Consider the following 13,617-nt stretch of genomic DNA (forward strand, 5'->3'; position numbering starts at 1 on the left):
AGTTTGCTTATTTTTTACATATTGCATTAATGTATCTTCTGTGAGTTATAGAAAATTTCTTAGTTCTCCATCAGTAAACCTGTAAAGGCATGATACTGCTATTCTGAGTATTGGTATTTCTGTAGATCATATTTGAAAATCTTTTTCAAATATTCAGTTTCTAGCACAATGAAATTTGCTTACTGCAAGTGTAGTCTGCCAATTCACAGCACAGAAACATGCAACAGAAAACGGTATTCACACTACCTTTCGAATTTTTGCTCTTTCTCTAGGAATGTACATACATACACATACACAATCACACAGGCACACACATGCACATTCCTGCAGTCACACTCAGACTGATTATTGATTATTGAGGACAGTAGTCTAGGCAGATGGAGCTAGGAAGGGAGTATGGAAGAATGCACAAAGCAAGGATTGGGCAACAGGATAATGTGTACCACATCTTTCGCAAATGACATGGTGGCTGTGCAAGATGAAAAGAGCTCAGAGATAGAGCATATTAGAGACAGAGAGAGGGGGCTGGGAAGGGAGAGGAGGAAATGAGAGGAAAGTGGAGATGAAGAGGGAGCACGGAATGAAGAAAGAAAGAAAGAAGGAAAGGAGAGTGGTGGAAAGGGGAGTGGGTTGAGAGAGAGAGAATGCTTGCATGGGAGAGGGGGGGGGGGGCAGGGGGGTAAGGCAGGACAAGATCTAGGTGGGGAGGGAGTGGTGTGAACAAAAGAGAGAAGGGGAAGATAAGTTGAGGCAGTGGAAAACAGATTAGTAGAGGATTAGGCCAGGAGGAGTACAAGAGTGCAAGATAAACTGGAGAGAGCCAATTCCCACCTGTGTAGTTCAGAGAAACTTGTGGTGGAAGGGAGTATCCAAATGGCCTATGTAGTGAAGCAGCTGTTAAAGTCATTAGTGTTGTGGTGTGCAGCATGTTTGGTTATTGGATGGTGGAACTTGAGGTTTGCCACAGTCTGATTGGCCATTCATGCAAGAAGACGGTTTATCACTTGTCATGCTCAGATAGAATGCTGTACAGTTATTGCAGGTTGCTAATATGGCTTTTAATTGTTTTGGTAGGAAATGTCTGTGATTGGTCCACTGTAGGAGGTAGTGGGCAGGTGTATGGGCCAGGTCTTGCACGTGGGAGAACCATAAGGCAATGATTCATGGGGTCCTGGTTTGGGAGCAGGATTGGAATAGATAAGGACAAGGATATTCTGTAGATATGGTGGATGGTGAAACACTGTGTTGGGTGATGTGAATAGGGTTTTGAGTAGAATGTCGCTCATCTCAGAGAATAATGACACACAATCGAAGTCCTGGTGAAGGATGTGGTTGAACTTTTCAAGGCCACGGTGGTACATGGTCTTCAGAAGAGTGCTGGTCCTTGGCTGTTTAACAAATTTACTGGTATCAAAGGAGGACATGGCACAAGAGATATGTTTATGAATGAGACAGATTGAGTACCCAGCTGCAGAACATACTTCACACCACAATACAAATGACTTCAACAACTGTTTCAGTACATGGACTATTTGCGTGCTCTTTTCCAGCACAAGTGTCTTATAACTAAGCAGTTGGGAATTTAGGAATTCTGTCTCCAGCACATCCTGCGTTTTCACAACCCTCTGTCCTAAACCTCTGCTAACCTGTCCTCTCTCCCCACTCTCTCCAATTCCATCCCTCTCTCCCTCTCTCCCCCTCTCCCTCAACCCCCTTTCCATCCCTTTCCCTTTCTCCCTTTTCATCTCCACCTTCTTTTCCTTTCCTCCCCTCCCTTCTTCCCTTCTCCCTCTCCCTATCACTTATACATTCTACCCTGTGAACTTCTTTTATATTGTTGTGCCGTCATTTAATCCGCCAATGGATCTGTCTTGCACTGCCCACTATTCCCTGCTTCCCTACCCCCTCTTCACCCTATTATTCTGTGCTTGACTCCCCCCCCCCCCCCCCCCCTCCGTCACCACTATGTACCCAGGTAACTTACCTCAGTGACTGATAATCAATAATCAGGCTCTTCATGACTGGGGGAGTATGTGTTTGGGTGTCTGTATTGTTGTGTGTGTGAACATGTGTCATTTTACTAGAGAAAGAGAAAGTGCTGAAAAGCTAATGTGAGTTCTGTTTTCTGCTACATGATTCTGTGTGCCATACATCTTTCTACTGTGGCTGAGTAGTGGCCCTATTCTTACTTTACGTATTTTTCCATCCAGGAGTATCCATTAAAGGAGAGACAGTGGTGAAGAGAGTGGGAATGCAAGAGTAAAGTTAGGATTCTGGGTTCTGGTCCAGGGATGGAAGTGGTTGTGGGGGAGGGGGCTAATTGAAGCTGAGGCAGGGAGGGTTACAGGAGAAAAGGATGTGTGCTCTATAACTCTGAGAAATGTCTATTCTGAAAGCTAGCAACATTTTCTGCTTATTCATGTGTCATGTGATGACTCACTACCCATGCTATTTGGTGAGTTTTTACCTTTACTCCTTAAATTATTTACATTCCACCAGGATTTTTCATTAGCATATCTACTGTTACTATTGTATCCTACCTCAATCAGACGGGCTGTGGTCTCAGGCAACGGAAATCACAGGCAGCTTGGTTTCAGTTGCCTGAGACTACAGTTGTGTGTGTGAGTTGTGTTTGCATGAGTGTGTGTATGTGTAGGTGCATGCGTATGTGTGTCTGTTGTTGAAAAAGGCCTTAATGGCTCAAAGCTATAATTGTGATAGTCTCTTTGTTGTGCCTTTCTGTGACTCAGCATCTCTGCTATATGGCGAGTGGCAACTTTCCTTCTCATTGTATTATAGGTTGATAGTGTGATAGTTCTCACACTTTTCTGCTGTTAATATCTTTAGGACTGTGTGGCTGATATTTTTCTGAAGGTCTGATGGTATATCTCCAGACTTATAGATTCTACACATCAGCTTGAATAGCATTTGGTTGCCACTTCTTCAAACAATTGTAGAAGTAATAGAGGAAAGCTGTCCGTAACTTCTATCTTATTTGATGGCAAGTCTTCCAAAACTTGGTTAAAATCTGGTTCTAATACTAGATCCTTTGTGTGTTCCATGTCAGTTCCCATTTCTTTTTCTGTCACATCATCATGATTCTTCTATGTACTCTTTCCACCTGTGTGCTTTCTCCTTTGCACATAATAGTGGAATTCCTCTTGCACTCTTAGTGTTGATGACTTTGCTTTTAATTTACCGAAATTCATTTCAACCTTTCTATATCTGCATTAGCTACTCTGATGACCATTTCCTCTATAACATCTTCTGTGAGACTGTAGTCTTGTTATAATGCGCCTGTGTTAATTTGGATAACTTTTTTTCAGATTGATAACTTTCAAAAATTGTTTCATGATCTCAGTGTGATTTTCTCAATGTACCTGAAGGAAAGTATCTGATAGATCATATTTCAAGTCTGACTGTGCTTTCCTGCTGTGGTGCTATAGGTTTCCTATGTAACTTTTTTTTTTCTCCTTTGATACCTAAAAGACTGCCATTGACACCATTTTGTCTATTTATTGTGTGCATATTTTGTTTCTTCATTAATCCCAGTTACGAGTGGTAATCAACCAGTGAAGACTGAGCATTAAATATTGATTCTGTGACCCTGATGTATTAATGTTGATCTCAAGGGGGTGTAGATATTAAACATTACAAAGGTGAGATTACACTTGCAAAGCAGTGAATCTTAATACTGTCTTCAGATTCCAGATCCATCTTGTACACACTCCAGTTACATCATTATTATTTTTAAGAATTAAATGATTTCTGTTGTTTCCTATGCTGTCAGCGTTCTAAATGTATGCCTGGCAAGGCTTTTTAAAGGACAGTCTTTCTTTAGGTGTATCACAGTTTATTTGATCGTCAAAACATCTTCTGCATGCTTAGGAACATCTCTCACTTTTCAGTCATTCAATGTGGCCTTTCTACGCATTCCACTTTATTCAATCCTCTATATCTGATCATAACTTGTGTTTCACAATCGCATGTTTGAATTCCCCCACAGTCTGTTTTGATTTCAGGCGTAATACTACAAGTGTGCTGTCTGGGCCTACACAGTCTTTAGGTTCTTGCTCTCATATGTTTTATAAGAACACAGTAATGTTCTCTTCAAGACAGCTGCTGCTGAACATCTGTTGGCTTTAAGTCTGAGTTTGTTAGGCAGAAATTGCACTTCAGTTATTGTTAAGCAGTGGTGCGTATTGAAATAATTGTTTTCCAGTATAGGTCACTCTGAAATTCCTGTAGTGGAAAATTTGGTGACTTCCTGTTTTATTTTTATGTGAAGTTTGGAAAATACATGGATATGGAATTCAGATCAAAGAATTTACAGTGGCTTGTAAGGTGTCTTTCACTTTATGTATCCTCCAGTGTGCTTGATTTGTATGTCTTTTCTGTGCCTATCTCCACATTAGAAATCACATAATTAGATTTTCACCTACTGCTCTCAGTAGTCTATTCAAAGACTTCCATCAGGATCTGAGAGCAGTAGTGAAAATCTAATATGTGATTTCTAATGTGGAGAAAGCACAGAGAAGACATACAAATCAAGCACACTGGAGGATACATAAAATGAAGGGCACCTTACAAACCACTGTGAATTCTTTGATCTGAAATCTGTATCCATGTATTTTCCAAACTTCACATAAAAGTAAAACAAGAAGTCACCAAAGAGTTCTCCTGCTGGTAGTCTCCTCAAAGGGTTTCCATAAGTCTTCAACACCATGTAACTTTCCTACTGTCATTATTAATCTGAGCAAGGGTGTTGTATAAAGCAAATATTCTACTGTCAAATGTAGGACTAAGTGGTGAGGTCATTTTTCAGAGGAAGGCTTAAATTTGAGTGCTGAATGTATAATAGTTTTTTTACTTGTAAGGTGGTCAACAAAATACATTCCTTTTAATCCTAATGGACAGTTTTCTGAGCCAATATCACTTTTATCTCCGAAATGTGTTTCCTCTGGAGGTTTTATTTTTTATTTCTTTTTTTCCGTGTTGGCATAGAAATTTGATAACCTCTGTTTATCCCCCACGCCATATTCCTTATCTCACAGAATGTGATGGCTGAAAGAAACTAGAGTGTATGGGTCCAGGGCCTGGGATAGTTGTGTTAGTATGTCTCCCAGCAAACCACTGATGCAAGTTATGAGTAATTCCTGAGATGATCACTATGTCACAATCATGAAGCTACAACTGGATTATTATGCTGGAGAGACCTCTCTTGGCTCCATCACTTTAATCCTTTCAGTACCTACTGCATGCAAAGTTAGTGCTAATGTTATGTCTACTACTATTAATATTATTATTGTTATCATTATTTTCATGGTTATTATTTATCAGTATGGTTTTGTTTTGGTGTTTTCTGTAAGCAAAAATTATGTGCACAAGTACAGATGAATGGATTTTAACCCTCTTTAGGATGTGCGTAGTTTGGCAGAAAAAGATTTCAAATTGAAGATCCAGTACCGGGAATTTAGCCCTGAGATGTTACAAGAACTGATCTCCCATTCCTTACGCTGTAGCCAGCATATAAAGTATGATTGCTATAAGGCACCATTGGAGCTACATTCTGCTACATGGTTCCAGTCATCAGCAAACAAACAAATTGTTGACTACATTGGTGATGTCAAGAAAGGAACGTGCCCATGTGCTGGTAACTATGATTAAATCACAATTCAAAGTACTGTATTTTAAATGTTTGTAGTAACTTGAAGTTGTAAAAATATTAATTATGACTTTATTGTGAAAAATGATCACAGTCTGTCTGACTTTATGTACCATAAATTTTGCAGTGAACAAAACTTGCATTGATCCAAAACAATCCTGTAACTGTGATGCAAATGAAGCACGATGGCATACAGATGAGGGTCTCTATACATCACCTAATACATTAGGAATCACTGACATGATATTCCTACAGCAAAAGGAGCTGGTTCATGATTCACAAGGTCGCATAACTCTTGGACCTCTGGAATGTGTTGAAACAAGTAAGGCATAATATTTTTTTTAGTGCTTACCAACACTGTAAGATTCGTTTTAAGCTACCTTTAAATAGCATTTAATCCACTTTATTTCCTATATTGATGTACATAATTTATATAAAAAAAAACCTATTGCTTGCTTTGTTTGGTGCACCCATTGTCAATTTGTGTTTTTGTTGGCTTAGGCAATAATTTTCCTTTTGTCGTGATTTTCCTTTTGTCGTGTTGTGTGGTGAGCTGACTGTCATAATATGATATACTTGGCCCAGTCACATTGATGTGACTACCAACTATGTTTGATGTCAATGAGCAATAACCAGTCACAAACGGAAGGTGGCACTAGCAGTGGAGGACATATAAAGCTTGTTGGCAGGATACAGAAAACAGTGCAGTCTTTGACATAATGCAGAGACAGAGCAATTTATTTGATGTACAAAGAGGTATGATAATTGGCTTTCAGGCCAAGAGTGGAATCATTTATGAAACGGCTGACTTTATAAACTGTTCACAAGTGTTGTGGTTGAAGTATAACATGTACAGCAAAATGACACTACCCATAACCAGTGCCAAGGCAGCTGTGGAGCCCATGGTCCAAAGATGACAGTGGTGAATGAAGGCTGTGAAGACATGTACGGGTGAATAGGCATGCAACTATTGTGCAGCTGACCATCCAGATGAACAAAGGGGCTACCAAATGTATCTCCCCAGAGACTGTTCAGTGAACATTGCTGCATATGGGCCTCCACAGCAGGCAACTGCTTCATGCACAAATGCTGACTATTGTTCACTTGCACCATAGCTCGGAATTTGCATGCCAGTACTGCAACTGAACCTCCACTGATGGGTGACAGATGGCATTTTCAGATGAATCACATTTTATGCTCTATTGGACATTTGGCCATTGGCATGTGCACCATGAAACGTCTGAAAGGAAACTCCCTGTTACAATCGTCAGAAGCTTCCAAGTCAGTGGCCGTTCACTCGGTTATCTCATCATTCTGGAAAGCACCAAGGATCAACACAAATGTGCATCTATCCTTGGGGCCCATGTCCACCCTATGTGCAATTTGTTTTTCTCGGCACCATGGCATCTACCAGCAGAACAATGCAACGCATCACACAGATCGTAGTGTATGTGCATTGTTATGAAGAGCACCAGGGTAAGTTTACCATACTCATCTGGCCACAAAACTCCCCAGATTTAAATCCAATCAAGAATCTGTGGGACACCTCAAGTGGGCTGTTCATGCCATGTATCCTCAGCTGAGAAACATAGTGCAACTGGCAATGGCACTGGAGTGAGCATGGCTCCACGACCCTGTCGGTACCTTCCATAGCCTCAGACTCTGTTTCTGCATGTCTTGAAGTGTTCTCCACCACAGAAGCTGATTATTCAGGCATTCAAAATGTGGTCACATTAATTTGACTGTACAGGACTGTCTGGGTGGTATTTTTGCTAGATATCTCACTGTTCTCTTCTGAATCGTGAATATTCTTCCTTGTGCAGCTTGTAATGCTTTTCTATTCTAACTGTTCATGAGGATAAAAAGTATACAAAAAATAACTGTAACTGTAGTTTATTCAAGAAAATTTATGAGTCTTTTTTACAATGTAATTTAAATTTTTTGAAGAGCAGTAAAAACACACATTTTATACATAACTTCATGCCTGAGTCATTTCATTAATTGCTGAACATAGTCCATTATTTTCTGTAAATTCTTGGGTTGGTTTGTTATCTTTGCAAACTTCATGTGGTTCATGTTTTTGTTAAGTCAGACATCTCATTAACATTTCTAGTGTTTATTTCCATTACACTCTGTTCACAACTCCTCACATTCTGCTGTCATAGAAACTGTTCACATATTATAGTGTTTTCCCATTGTGACCAACCAGCAACAAATTTTGTACTTTTTGCTTGCCAAGCTAATCCACTTTATGCCTCCTGACAAGTCAAAGATAGTAAATCACAAAGTAAATATAAAACAAATAATACTGGTTGCTTTTAAGATTTGAACATTAATATTGTAAAATAAAACAATTTGAAATGTTCTTATTGTATATTGTAACTATAAAAGATAAATAACAAATTTACTCGGTCTTAGTATTTTTAACGCATGATTGATAATGCTATCCCTACTGCAGAAGTAAATCAATAATTATTTCTTCCATACATAAATGACAAATGGAACTTACTGATACCATACCAAGACATGAAACGAAATGACCAATACCTGCTGAAACGAACTTTCATTTTACAACTTCCATACAGCTGTAATCAATAGTTGTCAATGTGCTGGTAGCTGTCAATATGCTACTCTAATAAGCATTTATGGAATGTGGTTGAAGGATAATGAAACCATAAGTGGGTAACAATCAATCATTCTCTTTATTCATCTGTTAACAATATACGTTGTATGGATGTAGTCAATTAAGAATAGCTCCTTATCTTAAATTTGTTTCAAAAACTTGGATAATAAATACAAATATTTTATATCAGTATGTATAAATAATATTACTTTTCCATATTCAGATATTCTTCAATGCTATAAAAACTATGTGTTAGTAAAAATTGTTCAAGATCTACATTGAATTTATGGAATTCTTTAATTTTCTTTATTGTAGAAGGCAATGCACAAAAAAGTATTTTGGGCTGGTTGTTTACACTTTTTTGGTAGAGTGCTCCTTTGTGGGTGTCTGTGAAAATCATCCCTGTTCCTTGTTTCATGGTTATGAAATGGATTATTTAATGTTGAAAATTCCTGGTGAGTTTTCAGAAAGCATACACATTCATAAATGTATAAGCTAGGAAGAGTCACTATTTTAAATTATTTAATTATATCCCTGCCTGACACTCTGCAGGGAACCCCCTTCATTATTCTAATAGCCCTTTTTTGAAGTTTGAAAGCTTGTTTATCCATACCTATATTTCACCAAAAGATCACACCATATCTAAGCAAACTGTTCATGTAAGCATAATAGGCACACAGCAAGGATTCAGTGTTGCAACATCCCCAAAGCATTCTTAGCACATAGCAGCATTTACTTAATTTTTTACTCAAACCCTCTAGATGTTTTTTCAATCTCAAGTGCTCATTCACCCATATACTGAGGAATTTTGTGTTTGGAGCTTGTGCAATAACATAGTTCCCTAACTCAGCTTTTACTCTCATCCTAGATTTACTGTTTTAATGTTACTGAAATTCATCAATGCCGTTTTATCCTTATTTATGATCAAAGCATTATTGCTAAAACATTTTCCTGTCTCATTTATTGTCCTAGAGACACTCTGCCATAGATTATCATCAGTGTTCCTTTGATAAAAAGCAAGTGTCATCAGCGAACATCACCGTTTCTGCCACTGTCTGATGGTTTGGCAAATCGTTTAAGTAACCAAGAACAACAGAGGGCCTAACATAGAACCCTGGGGCACTCCATAGCTAGTTTTTTTGAAATCTGAAAGATACTCTTTGCCTTCATGACATATTTGTACTTTCTGTTGTCTGTCAGAGAGATAAGACTTGAACCACTTGAAGGCAAGTCCCCGGACCCCATAACATTCTAGTTTCATAAGCAATAAGTCATGACTGATTAAATTAAGCACTTTAGATAAATTGAAGAATATTCCACAGCTTAACTCATTCTTGTCCAAGGCATTTAGAACCATTTTCATGAATTGGAAGACTTCCATTTCTGTGGATCTGTTCTTTCTAAATCCATTTTGAGCATTAGTAAGTATTTTATTTTTATTCAGCAAATCAGCTAGCCTTTCATACATTACTCTTTCAATTACTTTAGAGAAACCTGAGAATAATGACACTGGCCTATAACTATTTATGTCAGCTGTACTATCCTTTTTGTGAAGTGGCTTTATTATGGAGAGTTTTAGTTATGATGGGAACACCCCTGTCCTGAAAGAAGTATTAATAATGTCCGTTAGGTGAGTGTACTGGTAGAACTATGTTTGATTACCTTGTCTGGAATTCTGTCAATACCACAATACATTTTATTTTTTAGTTTATTAATAGCATTTGTAACTTCACATTCTGTTACTGGGTACAGAAACGTTGTCTTTTCACAAGTTGCTAATTTTACATTTTGTTGTTTTAATTCCACAGACTTTTAATTAGGTTCGGTGCTATGTTCACATAATATTCATTGAATATATTGGCTACGTGTTGAGCATCTTCTATCACTTTACCCTCACTTTCAATTTTGAAATTATGGGTCTTGGTTTTACATTTTCCTATGCTATTGTTTATAACCTTCCAAATCAATTTTGATTTATTTGCTTGCCTTATTAATGTACGAACCATTGCTTAGCCTTTTTTTCTGCCTGTAAAACTTTCCTATAGACCCTTCTATATTTCCTATAGTATGGTTTTGTTGTTGTATTTATTTTGGCATGTTTGCTTAGGTTTCTAAGGGTGGTTGCTGATTTTTTAATCCCTTGTGTTATCAGTGTGTTTGTCTTCTCACTGACTTTAATTCTTTTTGACGGGAATGCTACATCATAGCAACATTTATAAGCAATGAGAAAACTGTCATACTTTTTGTCTGCATCATCAGTTTGTTCTATGCACACTTTTAACATACTATTAAATACCCTGATGTTGTGTGCATTAATAAGTGTTATTTGTACGTATTTTTAAGTGACTGTGTATTTCTTATTGTTTTCATTCCTTATCATCATTTTTTAAGCCATATGGACCATGGACCTTGCCATTGGTGAGGGGGCTTGCGTGCCTCAGCGATACAGATAGCCATACAGTAGGTGCAACCACAACAGAGGGGTAGCTGTTGAGAGGCCAGACAAATGTGTGGTTCCTGAAGAGGGGCAGCAGCCTTTTCAGAATTTGCAGGGGCAACAGTCTGGATATTGACTGATTTGGCCTTGTAATATGAACCAAAACGGCCTTACTGTGCTGGTACTGCAAACAGTTGAAAGCAAGTGGGAACTGCAGCCATAATTTTCCCCAAGGGCATGCAGCTTTACTCTATGGTTAAATGATGATGGCGTCCTTTTGGGTAAAATATTCCAGAGGTAAAATAGTCCCCCATTCAGATCTCCAGGCGGGGAATACTCAGGAGGACGTTGTTATCAGGAGAAAGAAAACTGGCATCCTATGGATTGGAGCATGGAATGCCAGATCCCTTAATCGGGCAGGTAGGTTAAAAAATTTAAAAAGGGAAATGGATAGGTTAAAGTTAGATATAATGGGAATTAGTGAAGTACAGTGGCAGGGGGAACAGGACTTCTGGTCAGGTGAATACAGGGTTATAAATACAAAATCAAATAGGGGTAATGCAGGAGCAGGTTTAATAATGAATAAAAAAATAGGAGTGTGGGTAAGCTACTACAAACAGGATAGTGAACACATTATTGTGGTGAAGATAGACACGAGGCCCACGACTACCACATTAGTACAAGTTTATATGCCAACTAGCTCCTCAGTTGACTAAGAGATTGATGAAATGTATGATGAGATAAAATAAATTATTTAGATAGTGAAGGGAGAGGAAAATGTAATAGTCAAGGGTGACTGGAATCTGATAGTAGAAAAGGGAAGAGAAGGAAATGTAGTAGGTGAATATGGAATTGGGGTAATAAATGAAAGAGGAAGCCGCCTGGTAGAGTTTTCACAGAGCATAACTTAATCACAGCTAACACTTGGTTCAAGAATCAGAAAAGAAGGTTGTATACATGGAAGAAGTCTGGAGATACTCAGAGGTTTCAGACAGATTATATAATGGTAAGACAGAGATTTAGGAACCAGATTTTAAACTGTAAGACATTTCCAGGGGCAGATGTGGACTCTGACCACAATCTATCGGTTACAAACTGTAGATTAAAACTGAAGAAACTGCATAACAGTGGGGATTTAAGGAGATGTGATCTGGATAAACTGACAGAACCAGAGGTTGTAGAGAGCTTCAGAGAGAATGATTAGCAGGAATGGAGGAAAGAAATACAGTAGAAGAAGAATGGGTAGATTTGAGGGATGAAATAGTGAAAGCAGCAGAGGAACAAGTAGGTAAAAAGACGAGGGCTAGTAGAAATCCTTGGGTAACAGAAGAAATATTGAATTTAGTTGATGAAAGGAGAAAATATAAAAATGCAGTAAATGAAGCAGGCAAAGAGGAATACAAACTTCTCAAAAATGAGATCAACAAGAAGTGCAAAATGGCTAAGCAGGGATGGCTAGAGGACAGATGTGAGGATGTAGAGGCTTATCTCACTATGGGTAACATAGATACTGCCTACAGGAAAATTAAAGAGAGCTTTGGTGAGAACAGAACCACTTGTATGACTATCAAGAGCTCCGATGGAAACCAAGTTCTAAGCAAAGAAGGGAAAGCAGAAAGGTGGAAGGAGTATATAGAGGGTCTATACAAGTCGATGTTTTTGAGGACAATATTATGGAAATGGAAGAGAATATAGATGAAGATGAAATATGAGATATGATACTGCGTGAAGAGTTTGACAGAGCACTGAAAGACCTAAGTGGAAACAAGGCCATGGGAGTAGACAACATTCCATTGGAACTGCTGACAGCCTTGGGAGAGCCAGACCCAACAAAACTCAACCATCTAGTGAGCAAGATGTATGAGACAGGTGAAATACCCTCAGACTTAAAGAAGAATATAATAATTCCAATCCCAAAGAAAGCAGGTGTTGACAGATGTGAAAATTACCAAACTATCAGTTTAATAAGCCACAGCTGCAAAATACTAACATGAATTCTTTATAGACGAATGGAAAAAGTGGTAGAAGCTGACCTCGGGGAAGATCAGTTTGGATTCCGTAGAAATGTTGGAACACGTGAGGCAACACTGACCCTACAACTTATCTTAGAAAATAGATTAAGGAATGGCACTAGCATTAGTAGACTTAGAGAAAGCTTTTGACAATGTTGACTGGAATACTCTCATTCAAATTCTGAAGGTGGCAGGTGTAAAATACAGGGAGCGAAAGGCTATTTACAATTTGTACAGAAACCATATGGCTGTTATAACAGTCGAGGGGCATGAAAGGGAAGCAGAGGTTGGGAAAGAAGTGAGACAGGGTTGTAGCCTATCCCCGCTGTTATTCAATCTGTATATTGAGCAATCAGTAAAGGAAACAAGAAAAATTCAGATTAGGAATTAAAATCCATGGAGAAGAAATAAAAACTTTGAGGTTCGCCCATGACATTGTAATTCTGTCAGAGACAGCAAGAGGACCTGGAAGAGCAGCTGAACAGAATGGACAGTGTCTTGAAAGAAGGATATAAGATGAACATCAACAAAAGCTTAACGAGGATAATGGAATTAAGTCGGGTGATGCGGAGGGAATTAGATTAGGAAATGAGAACTTAAAGTAGTAAAGGAGTTTTGCTATTTGGGGAGCAAAATAACTGATGATGGTCAAACTAGAGAGGATATAAAATGTAGACTGGCAATGGCATGGAAAGCGTTTCTGAAGAAGAGAAATTTGTTAACATCGGGTATAGATTTAAGTGTCAGGAAGTTGTTACTGAAAGTATTTGTATGGAGTGTAGCCATGTATGGAAGTGAAACATGGACGATAAATAGTTTAGACAAGAAGAGTATAGAAGCTTTTGAAATGTGGTGCTACAGAAGAATGCTGAAGATTCGG

The 13,617-nt window shown here is 38.4% G+C and overlaps 1 protein-coding gene across 14 annotated transcripts in view; it reads left to right on the top strand.

The window, feature by feature from the left end:
• LOC126354429 (axotactin) overlaps nucleotides 1-13,617 on the top strand; it is a 547,963-nt gene that overhangs the window by 305,374 nt on the left and 228,972 nt on the right. For all 14 annotated transcript variants that reach the window (XR_007565327.1, XR_007565328.1, XR_007565329.1 and 11 more), the window contains exons 17-18: nucleotides 5,419-5,653; nucleotides 5,793-5,987. Coding sequence is in view for 10 of the 14 variants with exons in the window: in XM_050004068.1 (XP_049860025.1) it covers nucleotides 5,419-5,653; nucleotides 5,793-5,987 (430 nt within the window). In the remaining 4 variants the exon portion in view is untranslated. The remainder of the gene's footprint in view (nucleotides 1-5,418; nucleotides 5,654-5,792; nucleotides 5,988-13,617) is intronic.

The sequence above is a fragment of the Schistocerca gregaria genome, chromosome 3 (assembly GCF_023897955.1).
Source record: "Schistocerca gregaria isolate iqSchGreg1 chromosome 3, iqSchGreg1.2, whole genome shotgun sequence".
Lineage (NCBI taxonomy): Eukaryota > Metazoa > Arthropoda > Insecta > Orthoptera > Acrididae > Schistocerca > Schistocerca gregaria.